This window comes from Hydractinia symbiolongicarpus, chromosome 1 (assembly GCF_029227915.1).
Source record: "Hydractinia symbiolongicarpus strain clone_291-10 chromosome 1, HSymV2.1, whole genome shotgun sequence".
NCBI lineage: Eukaryota > Metazoa > Cnidaria > Hydrozoa > Anthoathecata > Hydractiniidae > Hydractinia > Hydractinia symbiolongicarpus.
This window is the reverse complement of record NC_079875.1, coordinates 14,498,240-14,519,165: the sequence shown is the minus strand read 5'-3', so window position 1 is coordinate 14,519,165 and position 20,926 is coordinate 14,498,240. Positions and strand designations below refer to the sequence as shown.

General features: G+C 33.6%; 1 protein-coding gene and 1 long non-coding RNA gene across 4 annotated transcripts; both read right to left on the bottom strand.

The window, feature by feature from the left end:
* Positions 1-3,804: 3,804 nt before the first annotated feature.
* LOC130641580 (uncharacterized) lies at positions 3,805-14,627 on the bottom strand. 3 transcript variants are annotated; one of them, XM_057448461.1, is made up of 13 exons: positions 14,609-14,627; positions 14,319-14,533; positions 9,945-10,025; positions 9,454-9,543; positions 8,977-9,033; positions 8,752-8,796; positions 8,211-8,264; positions 7,784-7,843; positions 7,044-7,151; positions 5,739-5,858; positions 5,360-5,443; positions 5,019-5,138; positions 3,805-4,762 (listed from the first exon to the last, which is right to left on the bottom strand). In XM_057448461.1, exons 2-13 carry the CDS (start codon positions 14,410-14,412, stop codon positions 4,611-4,613), a joined length of 1,065 nt encoding a protein of 354 aa, XP_057304444.1. In that variant the 5' UTR covers positions 14,413-14,533; positions 14,609-14,627; the 3' UTR covers positions 3,805-4,610. The 3 variants fall into 3 exon arrangements, with proteins under 3 accessions (XP_057304444.1, XP_057304436.1, XP_057304447.1); XM_057448453.1 differs by lacking the exon at positions 14,609-14,627 and having other exon boundaries at positions 14,319-14,584; XM_057448464.1 differs by lacking the exons at positions 8,977-9,033; positions 9,454-9,543; positions 14,609-14,627 and having other exon boundaries at positions 14,319-14,582.
* Positions 14,628-18,144: 3,517 nt separating this feature from the next.
* LOC130641575 (uncharacterized) lies at positions 18,145-19,389 on the bottom strand. The gene is made up of 4 exons (XR_008982471.1): positions 19,194-19,389; positions 18,916-19,000; positions 18,573-18,620; positions 18,145-18,319 (listed from the first exon to the last, which is right to left on the bottom strand). It is a non-coding gene; the product is annotated as an uncharacterized LOC130641575 (long non-coding RNA).
* Positions 19,390-20,926: the final 1,537 nt, after the last annotated feature.

The window sequence follows — 20,926 nt, the reverse complement described above, 5'->3', positions numbered from 1 at the left end:
ACTTAGGCAGAAGGGCAATGGAAAAGGTTGTTTTAGATGTTTAGCTGACGTCAGCAGTGCAGATCGAAATAAAAAATTGAGAAATTTAGTTTATTCTTAGCCTGTGTAATGTGTATGTAGAGATTGAAATGTTGATGAGAAAAATGGATATGATCATGTGATTTTGATGAGCGGTTAAAATGAGATATAAAAGGTTTAAAAAATCTGCTGACGTCAGCAATGGCCCGTCAAAACTTAAATTTTTTCTTTAGAAATTTGTATACCTGTTGCTGTCATCGTATAGATCTTGTAACGCTGATCAAGAAAATGTATTGAATCATGTACTTTTGACAAACGGTTGCAGAGATATTAAGGTTTCAAGGTTTTTTGATGAAGTCATCAACCCGACAATTCCGAAACGGACACAGGTTTGGGAAAATTACCAATATTGGTCCTAGGTTGTCCCTGGGTACAAATGCGGTGAAAAATCATTGTCGTCACCACTTCGTTTCCACGTTATTTGACCTCGAAGTTTTAAGTGAACTTATATATATCACATATATATCACTTCCATATTAAATTAATAAAGCCATCACAGCTTTATTAATTTAATATATACTTTGTTTTACGTCAACATTATTTTAACATCAAGGTTTGATAAATTGCAAAACAGATTTAAAGGTGATGTTTTATATACTTTATCAAAAAAGAATATAATAACAGTTAAGAATGACAGCTTGTTTGCTGATGAACGTTATATACCGCATTTCGTGCTGGCTACTTAAGGTAACATTTTGTGCTGAAGCAGACAGACTACCGCTATTATAATAGAGACTACTCGTTAGCCCGTGGAAAAATCCACGGGGACGCCCGTCCTTTAAATTAACCCGTTGCAACAAAGTGGACAGAAAAATATCGCCTTTGGTATTGGTGCGCATTTTAAAAATTTCGTGTTTCCGTTACAAGACGCCGCTTTCGCGGACACACAGACAGACGGAATACGGCTATTATTAAAGAGACTAGTCGTTAGCCCGTGGAAAAATCCACGGGTTTGCCCGGCCTTTTTATACCGCAATACGTGCTTCTTGCTACTTGCACAACTAAGCTACCATTTTGCGTGACAGACAAACGTCTACGGGTAATATAATATAGAGTAGTCGTTGCCCGTATTCGTGCGCATTTTCAACATTTCGTGTTTCTGTACGGGACGCCGTTTTCGCGGACACACAGACAGACGACAGAGATATGGAGACTAAATCGAACCTAGACGTATGCATTAAGTGCGCTTAAATGATTCGGAATTGACATTTGCTGCCAGCGAGAATAATGTAAAGCCTGTGAAAACTGCAGCGCAGGTGGAAGAGCAGTTAAATCAAGAATATGTTAGCAAGCTATTAGTTAAAGATGATGTTTTACCTGATCCAATGAGCCTTCTGGATGGTCGTCTGAGAAAGATATTTGTCACGTTGGACAATGATTACATACGGAAATATTGTTAATTATTTAACTTTAAGTCCCACCGTATGACACACTTGGTAGTAACAATCTGAACGATTACAAGACACATAAAGCATATTTCTATTTTAAAAATAGTTGGTAGGGACCATTAACGTATCATCCGATTGATGAAGACTCTAAGTATTATTTTTTAAAAGATGATTGTAGGCCCCCAGAACGGTTATAAATGACCCACCTCATCAATTGTGAGTATCTGTTCTGAAGGGTGACCGCAACCGATTTGTGTCAGCACACTCTACCTGCATGGCTGGAATGACGGAAACAAGCAATCATATTGCTGCGTTTTAAGTTAGAGTGGGTACTGCGCTAAACATTTAGGTTTACAAATCCATCATGCACAGATCATTTACATATTCTTGCTTATATTCTCCGCTACCAATCACTGCTCCAAAATGATGCTCACCAGCGGTCAGAAGTGGTGTTACTTGGGAAGAAAGTAAGGCATTTATCAACATTAAAAAAATTAAGAATGCCATATATTTCATATATTTCATATATAATTCCAATATCGGTGCCTGAAATTTGTAAGGTTTGTTACAACTCACGAGCAAGGTTGTTTGGAATCGCTGGAATGGAAATAAAATCAAGTAAGGCAACGACAAGGCAACTTAGTATGGTTACAAGTATATAGGCAATTGGTATAACACCGTGGCTTGCTGCTTGAAATATCACTAACGGGATTTTCTGGCAATATATTACCAACGGGATAGCGATAAAAAACTATCGTAGGAATTCGTACAACTGTTGGTCAATTGTTATTTGGATGCGACTTTATGTTAAAACGGTATTAAGGTACTAAGCTGATATTATAAAAGCTGTTTGACAGCTGTTTTGAAGAATTGGAAATGCTAGAAAAAATCCCGTTAACACAAAAACAGACACTATTAGTGAGTATCAACATTGAATTTCATAGTTCAATGCTTAGGAATGCTTAGGAAATGCTTAGGAATTATAGGTCATTCTGTTTATTAATGGTTGTTGACTGAAGTGAAGATTGTTTGTAGAACCGAAATTAGGAAATTCGGCGTGGGTTTTTGTTTTTTAACTAATCTAGAATGCTCAATCTAAAGAACGTTTTTCCTACTCAGCCTGAACTACGATGGGGCTTCGCTAAATTCGTTAAATTCGCGTAAAGTTGAAAGGAAAGCTGCCAATTTTTGTAGCATATTTTAGTTAGCATTTAATATGCGCAATATCATTTTTCTCTTTTTTTCTCCTCAGGTTTCTTTAAGCCACTAAACAATTAGAGACATCGGCGTACATCACTTAGCAGCTAAGCATTGTAAATACGAATACAAAAATTTCCTTGCTAGCTTTTTTGAAACTTGTAACTACCACACATAAACGATGTTGTCATTATCTTTTTGTTTATATTGAAAAAATCCATACTCGTCACCAGACCTCTTTGAGATAAACTTCGTTTATCCCAAACAGTTCTGGTGACGACAATAACACAAATCTAAAAAGTGTTGCTTTTCTGTCACTATTCAATTTATTACTTTGAACAACTAATTAAACTTTCAGTATCTACAATCGTGGACAAAAATATTGAGACTAAGGCAGTTTTTTACTCGTTATCCAAATATGGACAAAACAGTCAAATAGTCAATACTCTGCAGTCGGCAGGCTGCAAAATCGCTACTTTTGCACACAAGTAGGCCAGGCAGAGAGGGTTGAAAAGTTGCTAGTCACATTCTTTAGCACGCCCGCACACCGACATAATTCGCGTCGGGGACCACGAAGGCCCCGAAATTCGTGATTAATGGCCTTGCTGACGTCAGCAACAATTAGCACATTTTAAGAATTTTGTATTTACCAAATACCCTAAGATCCGAAGTTCTAAGTCCACTCTGAACATTGACAAGTGAACTTTGACAAGTTCAAGATGTGTGAATCTAACATAGAATAAGCCTACGCAATTACTTGTGGTGGCGAACTTCGAAATTCGTTGTCTTGTCCCAACATATTGTGACCACGATTGTAGCAGCATTTTCTGGGTTACTATATCTATACTATTTCCTTTTTATCAACAACTGGACATAAAACTACTACAGATAATTTTGACGGAGTTCATCAGGACAAAAATCCAACGAATAAGATAAACCAGAGTGCATGTGGTACAAGTTTGAAAACCAGATGAATAGTTTGTAGGGAAAAATTGACAAATTTAAACAAGGCCTGTAAAATGACAGTAGCCGAACTTTGCTGGACTTTAAAAAGTTGAATGTTTTGGCACACCTTGATCGTATTTAACATTGTAATATGGATAGTGCAAATAGAGACAGAATATGAACGTAGCAGCACACATACGTTTCAGCATTACAGTTTTATTTGAAAATATTAATGGTACATGCTATATGAAAAATAATAAAGGATACAGGTGAATTTTATATTATAAAAATAAAAAAATAGATGGCATATAATTGGTTTATAATGTGAAAGTGTCTTTTTTTAAGTTGCCTTCCTTTACACACATACAGTTAATTTTCCAGTTTATTGTTACAAAGAATTTGACGAAGAAAAAGATTCTGTTACCAAAATTAAAAATCTGATTTCCAATCAAAAAACAATCCAACAGTCCATTTTTTTTGCTTGATTTTGATATCAGTATGGTAGACCATTTAGTATGCATCGCCTTTATTAGCAAGTTCATTTGCAAACTGCGTAGTTACGGTATAAATATTACATAAAAAACATTTTAAATAAGCATTAAGATACATTTCAAAAGGTATACACGTGATAAATATATATAAAAAAATTATAAAAGAGACATCGGTGTAGGTTTTTAAAAGTTATTTTTTTATATCTTGAGTCACTACCGCGATGACTGATTTTGGATTTCAGAAGAGGCGTTTATTCAAAGAAACCGTTTAATCGAGGGTGGCAAAATTGTTGCGTCTGTGTTTTTTTTTTATTTTTTGGAAAAAAGAAAAGAAAGCGAATACGAGAAATTGACGAATTTTGACGGGAGGCGAGACATTTGATCTGGATGGGCGGACTTTATTGAATCATTGCGGTACTTTCTAGTAGATAAAAACGTTTAGTAGCAAAATTTCTTTTGCGGTCAATCAAACGTATATACACAATTAGAGCAATAACGTTTCATGGGTTGCTTAGAAACTAGCAGGTTCGAAAATTGGGCAATTTCCACATGTCTGAGGACACAATGTGTTGCCGATGCCTGAGTCGGAACACTTTCCTTCCGCTTTAAATCGCTTGCATGTACCGTCGGTGTTTGGAAAATCATAGCACGTCTTTGCAGGATCTGAATTAGACGAATAGTATTTAAAATTTCAATTTTCGTTTTTTGTCTGGGTGCGCCAAAAAAAACGCAAAAATGAGATAGGTTGGAACTGACTTTTCTCTTGCTATGATACAAAAAAGCTCTTAAAGTAAGCAGTTTTTGTGGCAGCTCTTCGTGCTAAAAAAAAACTTGAAAGGGAGCAGAAAAAAGTTGACTTTTCTTGATTTTTTTCTTTTTATAACTTTTGTTAAAATAATAAGTCTGATTAAGGACTTACCGCACACTCCACAAGTCACTGGACAGTGCTTTCGCATGTATTTTCCTGGGCTATATTCATTTTTGCAGTCGGAAGCAAATGATCTGCAGATTTGAGGGATAGCTTTAGAATCTTGGCAAGCTAAAAATAAAATAACCATGCAAAACACATTTGTAAGTAACAGAGAAAAAATAGCGTTATCCGTAACTTTCAAATCTGTTGCTTTTTAAATATTTGTAGAACTTTCCAATTCCTTCACATCAACATTGTGGTTTAGAGCGTTTTAATAGACTTTTGTTGCAAAATAGCAGTAAAAAAAAAATTTAGGGTGGTTAAGAAATCAAAAATTAACTCGTACGTACGTCGACAACCCTGAGAAGCAAATGATTTTCCGTCCCAACAACATCCCATGGGATCATTTTGGCATGCTGGTGGAGCAGCCACCCCTAAAAACGCAAACAATTCTGAGATTAATTTTATATTAAAAATCTACTTAATTGGTAAAAAACGTGGCTAAAAGTTTTTGTGCATTTTTCTTTTACTGACCAAAAAAATTTCATTATTTCGCTGATTTTTGCTAATTTTAGTGCATTAAAAGCAAAATATTTTTATGAGAATACAGTCTGAATATTTATACAACTTTTTATTCAACTTTCATACAACTATTATGCAACTTTCATACAACTTGCATACAATTTTCTTGCAAATTTCATACAAACTCCAATAAACTTTTATACTCACGGCAATATCCACATGTTTCGTGACAAATATCTTTTAATCTTTGCACATAGCCTTTTCGTTTGCAAAACTTTTCGAAGCGTTTGCAAATATTATTTTTGAGAGTATCTTTCTTGCAAGTTTCTGCGAAATAAAGTATTATTAACAGTAAAGACAAGCCACAGAAAAATATGGAACGAACCAGAGGAGCCAGTGTAATTTTTCCTACCACCGGAAAATCGAAATAGCGACGGTGAGGAGAAAAATTATGGCGGGTCGCCAATAAATTTTCTGCGGTCAGAATACTGACCGCACTTTTTGATTGGTTACTTCTATTGTTCTTTGCTCATGTGATCATTATTGTGGCTTCTTTTCTTCTTTAATATTTCAAGCGAGAATGGTTACACTCACCCGAACAAACATAATTAACTCCCCTATTATTTGAAAGGGTAAGATGTGATCACGCTGGCTTTATGCTTATTCGTTAATTTTAATTCAGGGTTAATTATTTTGTGTTTTTTGCTGTATTTGAAAGATTGCTTTAACACATTCGATTTCGTCTAGGTTTTTGTATTTGAAAAAATATTTTCAAATAATTTTTTGGTACCAAGTCCTTTTGCTCCTTACTGGCATAAGAACTGAAGAGCTGATTCAACGCCACATTCTGCTCAAAAATTTTTTTGAATACTGAGCATGCGCAGTGTTAATTTCTAATTTTCTTTTTTTCTTGTTTGAGGTTGAGTAATAATATTTTAACTCGTATTCAAAATCAAAAAAAGAAAATATTTTCATCCAATCAGAAGCTGTAAAAACTGGCGATAAAGCAATAATGTAAAATCAAATCAACAAAGGTGGCTTCTACTCAGAAACTTTAAAAAATAAAATACGTTGGGTAAAACTTTAACCAGAGTGAAGAATGTAACAAAAGTAAAGAAAATGAACTGGAAAATTCATTAATTCTTGTGAAAAGGTCTCTTGTTTTTTTAGCGGGAATAAATGAGATTAATTTGCTGATTTTATTTAAAAAGCGCGAATAAAATAGACTTTCTGTTGCATTTTTTTCGATAACGGTTAAAAAATGGGAAAAAATTAAAAAAAAAGAAGAAAAAGGGCGCGTTTTTTGTGAAAATTACTAACCACATTATTTTCTAGTAGAATTTTTTAGACCTGAAATCAGCCGTTAAATTCTTTCCTTACACGACCCTTGATAAGAACTTATCCTCGTCCCCAGGGTTTGTTACCTATGTCAAAACCGCTACCCGGTCTCGGTGTCAAAAAGGCAAAAGACCCTGGGGACGAGGTTGATAAGAACTGCTACTTTTAACTTACTACAATATTCGCATGTTTTGCTGCAAGATCGTTCCAGTGTGGATTTGTGTGTCGCACAATACGGCTTCCATTGCTCACAATTGTCAATCTCATCCCGACATGGTGCATCTATATGTTCAAATTTGTGTTTCCATATTATACAGTTTTTATTATATTCACATTGAGTAAATAGTTAACGCAATCTCGTCCCCAGGGCTTCCTTTTCGCTTTCTGATATGTCGCTGCAGAAAGCAAAAAAGAAGCCCCTGGGAAGAGATTGTAGTTAACGCTTAGTCACGCTAGCTTTTTATTTTTTAGTTAACAGGGTTGACTTAACTTAGTAATCTGAGCATTTGTTAAAGTAGCTCTGCTAATGAGACGCACGTCTTTCATATCTTCCTCCTTCTATCCCCCTCCCCACTCCCTGCAATTTAAACTGGATCTATCATTTTCGACATACATAAGATGGGAACATTCGATCATATATTCAAAAAATCTAAAAAATTTTTTGATATTAGCATTACGGTCTTCCTCGCTTCCAAGAAATTTCTTCTCCATTTTAAAATTTGTTTTTGGTGATAACAAAATCAAATGCTTCGAGTTTTTGGATTTTTGATTTGTTGAAAACTACTTTTTGGGCTGGCTTGGCTGGGCTAGGTTGGGATGGGCTGGGATAAATAACAGGAAAAGTAATTAAAATATAAAATTAATATTATGCATCAAAAGTAAGGAATGGTTGTGGACGCTATAAATCTGTGTACCGTTTCCTCGTTTCTCGCTTTTATCTTTTTCCAAAAGAAGCTTTATAAAGTCGTCATCCGCTAGGATAAAGATAAATAACTTTGTGTACATTCTTTTAATTGTAAACTCTGTTATAATTCTTAAAGCCAGGTAATATAAAATAATTAAATATGTTGATAATAAAAAAAAATATATAAAATAAATAAAAGAAAATATTATAAAAAGTTTCGCGAAAGAATTAATCCTCCATCGCGGGTGTTTTTATAACAGGTACAACAATATTCATATACTTGGCTTATCGAGTTTTTTTCCTTCATAACTCCACGCATAACGTACCAGGTAAGTATCTAATGCGCGTTTTCAAAACGGCGCTTTAAATGGCGAAGTTTTCCTAATGCATGATTTGAGTGAACTACACTTTAATCAATCAAAATATAAAAAGATAACCTGTTTCTTTCTTGGATTTTTCCTTTCCAATCATCATTTTCAACAATGCCTCATCTAAAAGTTATTGAAGCACGTGTCACCAAGCAGATCGAAAAATTCTGGGTTAAGTATCACCCGTAGTAATATAACAGTAGCGATCACCCTTGGTACGAGGCTACTACACCCTCGTCCCCAGGTTTTTTTTTGTGTTTTTGATATGAGAGAAGACATTTCTCATATCAAAAAAGGCAAAAAAACGCCGGGGAAGAGGGTGGAAAACTCATTTTTTTGTACATGTTTACATTTTAGGTGCATTCGTCCAATATAGATTGTTTTCACTAAAAAATTTACGAAAAATTTCGCTTGTTTCGCTTTATTGAAAATTCGTCAACAACCTCGATCCCAGGACCTATTGTCTCTTTTTCAAAGTTGTCAACCCTGGGGACGAGGTTGCTACATCGTGTGCTTGAGTTTAACAACGGTATAGTAAAACTAAATAAAACCCAATTTTAATATTACAAAAACAATGACAATAACAACAACAATAACAAAAAATACAGACCAGCATTTTCTGAAGATTTTTTAGTCGGTTCAGTTTCTTTTTTTGCTAAAATAAAAAATTTATCTAAAAAGGAACAAGGTACCGGTAAGCCTCCAAAACAGGCCATTAAAATCTAAATAAAAATTTGAAAGCCAATTGCCAGATTTTTTTGCTAGCTTATAAACCCTGCAAGATGTCTCTACGAAAGCTCTTAAACTGATATGTATTGATGACGTCGCATCTTACCAATAGTTTTATGCTTTTTCTTTTTGGTGAAATGCTTGAGAAGACTGTTAAGTGCAGCTAAAAAAAGACAAGGTGCATACAAGGATGATAGGAAACACCTCTCATTGAAGTAACACTAAATATATACACGCATGCGGAGAAGTCATGGTAGTGTTGGTATATGAGAAGATTAAAAATTAATATGTGCAAAAGAGGTGTAGCAACAACAACAACAACAACAACAACAACAAAAACAACGACAACGATAACAACAACACCACAACGACAGCGGCGACGACAACCACAACGACAACGATAACAAGAACAACAACAACGACAACGTCAACGACGACAACGACAACGAGAACAACAACAACGACAACGTCAACGACAACAACGAAAACGAAAATAAAAACGACAACGACAATGAAAACGACGACAATGACAAGGACGACGACAATAAGAAACTGTTGAGATGTGTAATGAAGATTTAGTTACATTGGTATTCGATGCTGACGTCATCACGCTTAGATGTGCCACTACGCAAGTCATCAGTTAGTACTAATTTTGTCAATAACCCATCGATATCTACAATTCAAATATAAAGTGTATTCATTTATTTAAAATATGGAGCGGTTAAATACTGCTTTTTTTAACTCTCTTTTTTGGGTTAAACGTAAAGTAGAAACGTGAAAAAAAAACGTTGATTCGTGGTTGTAGCAGATCACAGAAGCTGGTAATTAGATAAGCAGAGATCATTTTATGTATATTTCAAGTCAACTTTCAGATGTGTTTTTTTAAAATTCATCCAAATTTAACACATTGACGCCTAAAAATTGCCAATGCATTAACACCACACAAAATTGACTGAAGGCGTTTAGTTCAGATATAGGGCCGCTTAGGTTGAGCTGGCTTTCTGATCGTTTTGAAAAATAAAAATAAATAAAATTACGAAAATTTAAGATGAAAACATTATAAGGCAAGTTTACCATCATCCTTTTGCACTACTGTTGCAATTTGATTGTTGTCAACACTTTTCTTGTCCTTTGCGGATTCCAACTTTGTCAGTTCTAGTGATAAAAAGAGTCTTTCAGAAAAATACAAAATCACAAAGTTTGAAAAATTGAAGTTTTCAAACTAAGGAAGCCTGCCTACACTTATTGTCTTACTGGTAATATGTAATTTTGAAATAATTGAGAGTTTTTAGTCAGTCTTTGTCGAACCTTGTGGATGCATGAACCACAGTGTATAAATTTAGTGCCCTCATGAATACCATGGTATCAAAATTAATTTAAATAGTGCCCCGTCTTGAAAAAGTGCAACCATTGAATATACGACCAAGCTCCCAGTTTAGTTTTGAGCTTAAAAAATGTAAACAAGAACCTATTACCACAATTTTGTTTTGGAAACTATTGAATATTGTTTCAAAATCTTAAGCATTCTTTTATCACATTTCACATCAGCACTCCCTTGAGTTTTTTAATTTGAATTGTCAAAAGCAGCATAAGGTGATTTTGATAAGAAGAAGCGTAGCTGGACCGGGTTGTTCATTTTTATACAAGTTCTGACTTTCGATTTAATGTATTCTCTTTCTCACGTGTCTGTTTGTACATACCAAGAAAATAAAGAAAAATAATTTTTTTTATGCCATCTGAAACGCTGTGATGACCAATTTAATTGGTTAATCCATCAAATCAGATAAAAGCAAAGTCGATTAGTGATCGCATTTAAGTCTTCTTTGACTGGTCATTGAGTAAGGGTGCATCATGCGTCAACTAGATCCGATTATAATAACATCAAAACAAGTTTAATTCAGGTTTTAATAAACTTATCGCGATTTACTATTAACCGCTAATTATAAAGATTATAACATGTTTTGATATGTCACAACACGTCTGGTTAGAAAACATGCTAGAAGTATCAAAGTTTTTGAAGTTTTCTACAACCTTTTCGTCGGAGTATTTTATCACCAAGACATACATTGTCAGGAGTTGCCCTTCATGTGCCTTTCATCAAAAATGCACGGGCAAAATATATTAAAAACAATTTATCTAATTATTTATATGATTTCTTACGTAACCTTTACGTAGATTCCAAATGTGATTTCAAACCGCAATGAAATTTCGTTGGGCAAACATGAGCTGTACGTTTGTGCACATGCGCAGTAGTTTAAATACAGGTGAATTTAACTTGTTATTAACTAATAAATATGGAATTTTCGCATAAAAACCCCACTTATCCATTCTACGACATACCCGATGCTGAACAAACAAGAAGAAGCACGTGCACTCTAACATTGTAAACAGTGAAATGCTTCACAGCTGCGTTCTTTTTTTGTAGTAATAGAAGGTATTACTTCAGCTGTATGAATGCTTGTGCGGCATGCACAGTAAAGATTAAATGTCTACTAAATGCTAATGACAAACAAGAAACAACTTTTCGTCATAAGTTGATAACATTTAGTATCGTAATCGGTAAAATGTGATTTTCAGGTCAGCATATACGCGGCCTAGATTTTAGACTGTCACTTTTCTACAGACTACATCAAAGGACATTCTAAAGATTTAAGATAACAAAAATACACTGGAATTTATCGTGTTTTGTACACTATCTTTCTCACTTCTGAATTTAGTGTGTTTACATTAATCTTGTTAATACTCTGTATTCATGGTAGGGATAAGCAGATAAACAGTTTATCAAGTTAAAAGATGTTTAGTGTAAGCAGTCCTCCCAGATTTAATGCTAGATTATAATTGGAACTGAAGTTGTCCATAACTAAATACTAAGGCAACTTCGATCCCACACCTGAGCATTGGTACTAGACAAAATTAGTCTGCACTTAAGCATACGGGATTTGCGTGGAATTTACTATTCAATATGGCGCTTTAATGCCACGGCTACTCTATTTTTTTTTTTGCAAAACATACAGCGTCTCACAACCTCCTTCCCATGGCTCGTTTTCTCTTTCTGACAAACAGGGACGGCCAGAATCTATCTGAGATTGTCAGAAAGAAAAAAAACCCCTGGGATCGAGGTTAAGCGCCTCATGATAGGTTTGATTTGTACTGACTTTCTCTAACAAAAGTAAAACGTAGAAATATTTAAAAATTAAGGTTGAGCAGTAAACATGTGAATTGATATACAGACTGTGTAAGGCTCTATTGTGTTAGAGTAAGTATTTCACTAGCTCCTCCCTCTCACTGGATGCGAAAAAGTCAGTGTTATTTCTACGTCCTTCAACTTATTAATTAAAATTTTACAAAATGGACATTTGATAATGATGATGCCGTGTTGAAATTATGATAATAAGGATAAATTGCCGTCAGGATAAATTCTGGCGCTATGGGAGGGAGCAACTTATGAAAGAGGTATTACTAAAGAAATTGTGTAATGATTTAAACGTTTTGAGCTTTTTTTTAACATCCGTAATCGCTGTCATAAAGTCCCAAATAAACGCCCTGGGTCCATGTTTAAATATTGGGGGCGTTTAGATCCTGGGCGTTTAACTGAAAGGCCACTGCTCTTTCTCAAGCAGCAGTTGCACTAATAGATAACAACACATGCCTCGAGCTCGTACTTTTGAAGTATTTTAAAATCTTAACAATTCTGCTTAAATGAGCTTAAGAAGAAAACATTTATTTACGAATACTATACTAGCAAAGGGATTTGTATAACTTCTATAGTAGAAGAATTATTTGATAATACCTGAAATTATTTTTAACACATTCTCATATACGAGTATTGCACATTTGAATATAGTGATTGGGAAATTTGGTGGAATACACGTAGTCAATGAAGAAGGCGACACATTTGGTGTTTTCTCAATTTAGATACGGATATAAAAAAACAACTTGACTAAAAAGACTTGATAATAACAAATCGTTTTATTTAACTTTCTACGCAAAATCAAGGATATATTTATAATATTCTTAGCTTTTTAGAAAATATATTCTGAATTTTTAAGACAAAATTCAAATATGTTTTTTTCAGTTTCTCAAAAAAATCTAAAAAAAATCTAAAAAGTTTTGTAGAAGATGTAGACACATTCAGCTCCACAAATTTAAAAGATGCTCTGAAGGTAGAAGTTCAAAAAACCAGGAAATACACACTTAGACTTTAGTAATAGCAAGGGAAATTTTATCAACGCGTTCCAACGTCGTGTTTTGTAATTAAAATTGATTGTTTATAAAAAAAAAATAATGTTATATCTTAATAAAAAATTAACGTTTGAAACAATAAAAAAATATATCGATAAACTTTAACAAAAAACATTCTTGACTATGTATGAAAAAATAAAGCTTGACAGGCTTATCGGCGGGAATTTAAAAATGCCAATGTATCGACTTATCCTTCCCCGACTAGGTTAACAAAGCTATAAGAACTTTTCTAGAACTATTTCCATACATAAAAAGCAAAAGTAGAATTAATCACATATACGGCGCCACGTATTTTAGAATGATTCTCCATGATTCATGACGCCATTAAAAATAAGTGCCCAAAAATAATCTGGAAATTAATCTTGAAAGTGTTTAAGACAAGAAGTCGGAACAAATATGCATAACTAGAAAAATTCATAGGGTCGCCGGAGTTCATGTTTTCGCCCGTTGTACAATCTCCCATATCGTTCATTTCTCCCGCATCGATATTGCGTGTATTTTTGTCCGCATATTAGCGGAAAGTAATTGTTTGTTAGTGTTTTTGAAATCGAAAATATAACAGATCTTTTCATGGTAAACTGTGAAACAGAGTAGCCAAATGCTATTTTTAAAATTAAAACAAAAATAATAGATCTTATATAACTATATCATACAATTTAAATAAAGTCATCGGATTTTAAATAATTTGTATTTCCGTAACGACATTTTATTTTTTGAGCAGCGAATGTGTGTTTACAACTTTCGCATTATTTATATGGGACGCTTGCTATATTTTTGCGCCATTTCAAAAAGCTGTACACGCTGTTTAAGATCACGTGGATTGTAAAAGAGTAGTTTTAAATTTAAATTATTATTGACAAGTTTTTGCAAATAGCTGGATTGCAGTGAGCATCACAATGGTGTGCTTCTTCGGTGATTATTTTGGCTGACTGTAAGTATATCGCATTGAAAAAAGCAAGATATTTTCGAACGTAATCTGTGAAATATTTGTTGTGAAACTGATTTACTTGTGCGTTTAAATAAGGAACGTAGTGTTAAAATAAGAATTTCTTGAAATACTAAAAGTGTTTTATGTGTGTATTCTGCATCGTGAAGTTCTCCAGCGCAGAATTTGTGGACGAGATATATTACATTGTCATCACACTAGCTGCGATTCATTTCCTATCGAAAAAAAGCAATAAAAAGGACAAAAAAAACAAAACATACCTTCGTCCAACTCTTTCTTTAAGTTTTTAATTTCAGTCTCACTTAAACTGAATACGAAACTCACACAAAACATAAATACAAATATCGACTTCATTTTCTTCTTCTTTGACAAAGATAGACTGTTGTTATTGTTGGTTCCTATAACCCTCTACTTGGTACTAACAAATACTGCACAATGATAATCCTTCACGTATTGCGTTCAAAGTATTTATACACTAAGTGTGAACAACACAGATTTGATAACAAATTCATCAACAGGTTTTTAATTGCGACAAAAATCAGACAATTACCTTATATATACGTGAATATAATTAGTTTTTACTTCGAGCAACAAAACAATGGATTATGCAGTGATGCTTCTCATAATTGGCATGGCAGCAGATGAGATAATACTAATATCACTGAGCTACTGAAAGAATGCTGGGGTATTGTTTTGAATGTCACAACGCTTTTGAATGCTAAATAGATTTGTGTCACTGAATCTGTTTAAAGATATAATCCTTCATGTACTTCGAGCGTGCATTATAATTATAATTCTCCTTAGCCTTGCTTATATTAGCATTTGACAACCTTTATAAACCCTAAATTAATAAACAAATAAAGAAATGAACAAGCAAATAAGAAAACAAACAAACAACAAGGAAAGAAAGAAATAAAGAAAAAACATAAATAAAAAAATAAACAAATAAGCCAACAATAAAACAATCAAGAAAGAAACAAACAAACAACAAGCAAATAAACTAGACATATAAATAAACAAATAAACAAATAATGGAATAAAAAACCAAACAACAAATAACTAAAATAAATAAATAAATAAAACAAAACAAACAACTAAAGAAAGAAAACAAGCAAACAAAACCAACAAAACCAACAAAACAAACACGTAAAACAAGCAATAGGAAACACTAGCGCCAGAAAAGTTGGGGAAAGAGTGTTCCAACTGGTTAACCTCGTCCCCAGGATTCTGTGGCCCCTAAGCCGTTTTTACGGAGACTTCATCAACAAGGCAAAATGCCCTGAGAACGGGGTTGCCAACTGGCATGTTATTGTTAACAAAGGCCCAGCACCCCAAAAACACGTTGTCAAATATCTTACAATACTAGGGTGCACGAAATAAGCTGAAAGGTGGAAAGGCACAGATAATTAATGACACGACGGAGGAGGATCCTAAAGTATGTTAGTAATGAAAAGATTTAAGGTATGAAGATTACTCTATTTTCAAACACAGTAGGTCGGCCAATTTAAAAATAGCTGCTTTAAATTGAGGGAGGTAATTAGTGAAAGAAATTATTACAAAAATCTAAATATGGTGAGAATTTCGCGTCGCACATCAATTTAGCTCAGTGTCCAAAATTCCAAGCATTTCTCCCAAAGCACTGTGTTAAATGAGAAAGATATCTCTCCTTGTTGAATATCCGAAGAAAATCTTAAACGGATTAGCGCTGGCTTACAAGTTCAATATCAAATTAATGCATTCTCGAACTATTCTAATCGCTATACTACTTCGTACCCTTTTTTTTGATTTTAATAAACGTGTTTGTTTGATAACTCAACCACCGGCCTCGTATTGCGCTACTCACTCTCACATCACCAAATGTTTTATTTTTTAATAAAACACTTGGAATTATTCACCAAAATAACAACGTTCCAATCTAAACATTTTTTTATGGTTGTAGATTTTTAATTGGAATTATTGTTACAAATCCCAATGTTTATTTCGGGTAACAACCTTTTTTGCCAAATCGAAGTCTTTCCCCTGTGTACTCAATTCGACAATTTTTTTTTCACACGACTTCATATCCAGGGCTGAGCTACGTTTGTGAATTTAAACAAGACGCGACCTTTATCCAGTCAGATGGGATAAGTACGGAATAATCCTAGAAACGAGGTTAGTTTGATAAGTAGTTGCTGAAAAAGGTCAGTAAAACAACAGCACTAGAATCAGAGAAAGAAAAAGTCAAAAAATTATTTTTTCCTTTTATGCTTGATTTACAACTACAGCTTGGTTTCCAATCGTGCAACAAATACATTTTTTAATCGTTTTGTGACAGCTTTGTTTCGACTAGACAAGATGTACATTTTGTTTTCAAACATTTGGCGGGAAAAGCGAAAATGTTTGAAATTCTAAATTGAACATATATTGCATAAAAATCGAAACGTGAACTACGGAACAGTCGAGCGACCCGAAGAAAAGTTCAAAGCACATAACATATATCGTGCTACATATGCCGTGCTGCTTATGCCGTGAAACATATAACACTGATGTGGTGTCATGTAGAGATCTATCGGGTTCGCACGAGAAAAAGCGTACTACATGACTTCAGTAGGATTTTACTAAGAAAACTTTAAAGCCGCATTTGCAGCCTCACGACACGCGGGAAAGACTTGTTGTATTCAACATCTACTCTATCGTGGAGAAGAAGAAAAAAAGAAGTTTCGTGATTATTAGGATGTTACTTCTAAGTTATAATTCAACCTGGATAATTGTCACATGGATAATTGTAACCTGGTTAACTTCCAGGTAGGACAATTTCCCCCGAGTAATTATGCCTATAAAAACCTTGCAAAAAAAAGTTCATATTCGATTTTTTATATCAGCAAGCGGCTTGATCAGAGCAGGCAGTAAAAAAAGTCTAGCGGAGAAGAAACGCTGCATTTATTGATAGGTCTGACGAAAATGCCCTGAGGGAGGCTGGTTTTTTTCCAAGCTGTGATTGGTTGAGAATTTCCACTTAATTATGCGAAAGATAATTGTCACTCGGTCACGCCCCGTCCGATATGCAAAAGAGGACAACAGGTCTTAGGATCGAGGTTGGGATTTATCGCCTATTTTGTGAATGTAAGCATCATGTAAGTCGATTAACTATATTGTGTCTATATAAAGACTTCAAAAGGTAAAAAAAGCCGTTATGCCATTCTTTAATGGTATTTTTCGTTCAAGGAAAGAAACTAAAAGTATACAGAGTTAGTTAGCATATTCAGGCGTGGGGTTACCCTTCCTTATTATCCAGATTAAATGTAATTTTAATAAAATTGGGAAATAAAGGAAAAAGAATGATATTTTTAATAAAGTAAACATCACGAACACTAGTGAGCACAAGAAATAAAAGTCAGAATTAATTACAGGCATCGTCTTCGATGTAGGTCTGATAACAAGTCGATTGAGGTCTGATAACTTAAGACGAACAATTAAATTACACCGAGTTATTACTGACACCTTCTATTTCAGACCACAAAACGAAAATCTTCTATTAATTTACTACATTAGTACATGGTATGGATTACCAACTTTCTTCGTAATAAGGGGAGGCTTCCAGCAATTAGGTAACCAAGAGTAACGCGGAAATGCTTCTTGACAACTTTCTCACAGTACAATTAACTCTATTATAATTCTTATCTTCATTCTTCTTGTGCGCAACAACGTCCAATTTGATGGCGACTTATACGTGAGATAAAAAAAAGCAAAATTGACACAAAATTCTAAACAAACCAATATTGATAAAAATATTTGTTTACCACAACGTGACAGGTGAAGCCGTATAAGGAATAACTAACAAATCAAAAAGTGGACGCTAATCGTTAATCCAAAATTTACCAATCTATAAATACCTTTATTCTTAGAAACGTAATCCTTCACGACAAGACCCGGGGAATTAATCGTCGGTTTCTCTAACTTCGGATTGACATTCAGCATACACTTTTTTAACTTCCTCAAATATTTTGGAAAAAAATGAGTTTTTTTTTTTTAATTTTACCCGCTGTGATCTAGTAACCATGGTAATAAAATCAAAGTGGTGGATAAAACACAATCAAAACATGTATATCACAACGAGTAGACATATCTTCAACATCAATATATACAGTGCATGAAAATATTATAACATTGTCAACATGAACAACCAAAATTCATTCACATTCACTCAAAATCTATACGTGTATATGCGTGAACCAACCGATGTCTGTTAATAACATAAAACCAACATGATACATTAAATTTTCTAAACAAAAAGATGAGATGAACAAAGTATACGTCACACAACATATTCTTTAATTCTACGAACAAGTGCTTTTTAGCCCTCCCCTTGATTAAACTCTCCCTTCCTAATAATGCGCCTCTCTTAGAGAAACATTTATTGGAAACATGATGCAAATGTTGGAAGTTTTTCCAAATTTAGGGGTCACAAATTCAAATTATTTGACATGCCCTCTACTATGACATCGTCAACATAAAAATACATGCCACAAACTTACCATTCTTTTTAGTAACAAGTTCATACAATATTTCACAAAATCTGACAACTAAAAAGAAACAAAAGAACTGCTTTAATCATTAATGTGCAGAACTAAGGCCGAATATAGTGAACCAATTATTATGAACCAAAAATGGCTACTTGTTTGTACAACATTGTATGGATAAATAATGAAATTAATAAAAACATATCGCATTTTATAAAAATCATACTGTCAAAATGAATTCTTTCTTGATAAAGGATCATAAGTAAATAACGTACATAATTTCTAACAAGCCTAGTGCATTAAATTTAAATCATGGCAATGTAATCAATATGTGAAAGGAAATGTGCGTTATAATTACCAAAATTACTTTGATTCTCTTGGACATTTACATCTCTCTTCTTCTGGTACACCCTTTAAAACAGACTCAGCATGCATGCCACAACCTGGAATAAGAATATATGCTTATAAAGTTGTTAGTTATATATATCAGGTAAATATTTACCAGGTCAATATATTCAAATCCTACAAAGCACACCTGGATGTAGTTGAAATTCAATATATGAACTTGGACAAAGAGTGATTTCAAATCTGCAAAATTACAAGAAAAAGGACAACAATATAAGGAACGCATTTTACCACTCCAAGTCTTTTTGTTACATTTATTGCATACTGTTTGATAACACATTTCTGCAGTTTGATATTTTAAAGTACTGTTGGAGAATAGCTAAGTCTCAAGATTTTAATATTTTATAAGTAACTAAAAGAACAAAGAAAAAGAAAATATACTACCACAAAAGCTATTGAAATTTATATATTTTTACATAAACAGACACCATACTTTTATTACCATGGTTAAAAATAGTTTCAATTGCTTTATTACCCGGGTAAAAGGGCGGCATCAATTTTTCTCAATACTGCGCAATGTGATTGGTTAGAACTTACGTCATAGCGGGCAATATTCCACGGTATTGCCCACTACCATAGCAACCGTGTTTAAAGTTTAAATATGGTAGCATTAAAAGTAAATAAACACGGAAAATAGTAAACAAAACGCGAAAAATAAGTGAAACTTACTTTTATGTTTTCAAGAATTCTATGTTGCAGCTACAATAAAAACCTGTGATATTTACACGATATTCGATTTAAAAAGAAACATATATATTAGTTAGTTCAAATGTACATTCCATATGGGAATAGTTTCTATAAAGACATGGTTTCTACATCCAGCTTATAATGTTATATTTTTGGTCGTAAAATGCAGTACCCGGATAATAATCCATATAATAACTGTTTATTTGGGGCATTACCTTCGAATATTGACCTCTGTCACGTATTGCCCTCACAAGCTCGGGCAATACTTTGACGTCGGTCAATATTCTCCAGTATTGCCCTCATAAACAGTTATTATAGGGTTAATATTTTATAACAAAATACAGCCATTTTTAAGCTTCCAAAAATGTTTTCTTGTTGCAATAGAACGAAATACAGCGATTTTTAGGCTTTTTAGGGTCGTTTTCTTATTATTTCAGATTAAAAACAGCGATTTTTACACTTCTATGGGACGTTTTCTTGTTATTTAAGAATAAAATGAAAACTTAGACTTGTTATATATATTTATTTTATATTATTTTCTTTTGTTGATCCCACAATGCTATAATAATATAACAATGCGTTTCATCAAAGCTTACATATGAGCTAATTAATGTTTGTGTGCGACATTGTTTTAGACATGCAAAAATAGCTCATACCTTTACAATATATTAACAATGACATTGACAGTTCTGACGTTACTAAAATCTCTTAAAAAAATATAAAATAAAATAAAATAATTTTACAACACATTATTGACACAATACAAACCAAAGCTTCAGCTACATAAAACTACTATGAATATTAAACTTGTTTGGTAAAAACCCCTTGTGTAGTATGAGGGAAAACACCCATTTGACACGGTCAAGCTATATTTAAGAGCTGTTTTTTTCTAAAATCTTGATTTTCTAATGCGTTTCCTGAATGATAAGTGGTAGCTACAATGTGGCATTTGACACAAGAATTGAAAATGTATGCTATTCACATATTCAAAATAAAACAAACAACAGAACAAAAAAAAGATTGCTGAAAGTCAACGACACTAAAAGAGAAATAAATCTAAAAGCATAAGCTAGTAAACGCATGACTATAGCTAGCTAGTACAAGTATGACTATAGCTAGCTAGTTAACTCTTAAAAACACAGGAAAAGGACAAGTTTAGGGCTGTTACTGCCTGCTGCCTGTAGACATAGTCATAAGAAAAAGAGACTATGCTGTAGACTTCAACTAGTCATCTTTCGCATGGCCCAAAAAGTTCGTCAAATCAAATATTCATCAGG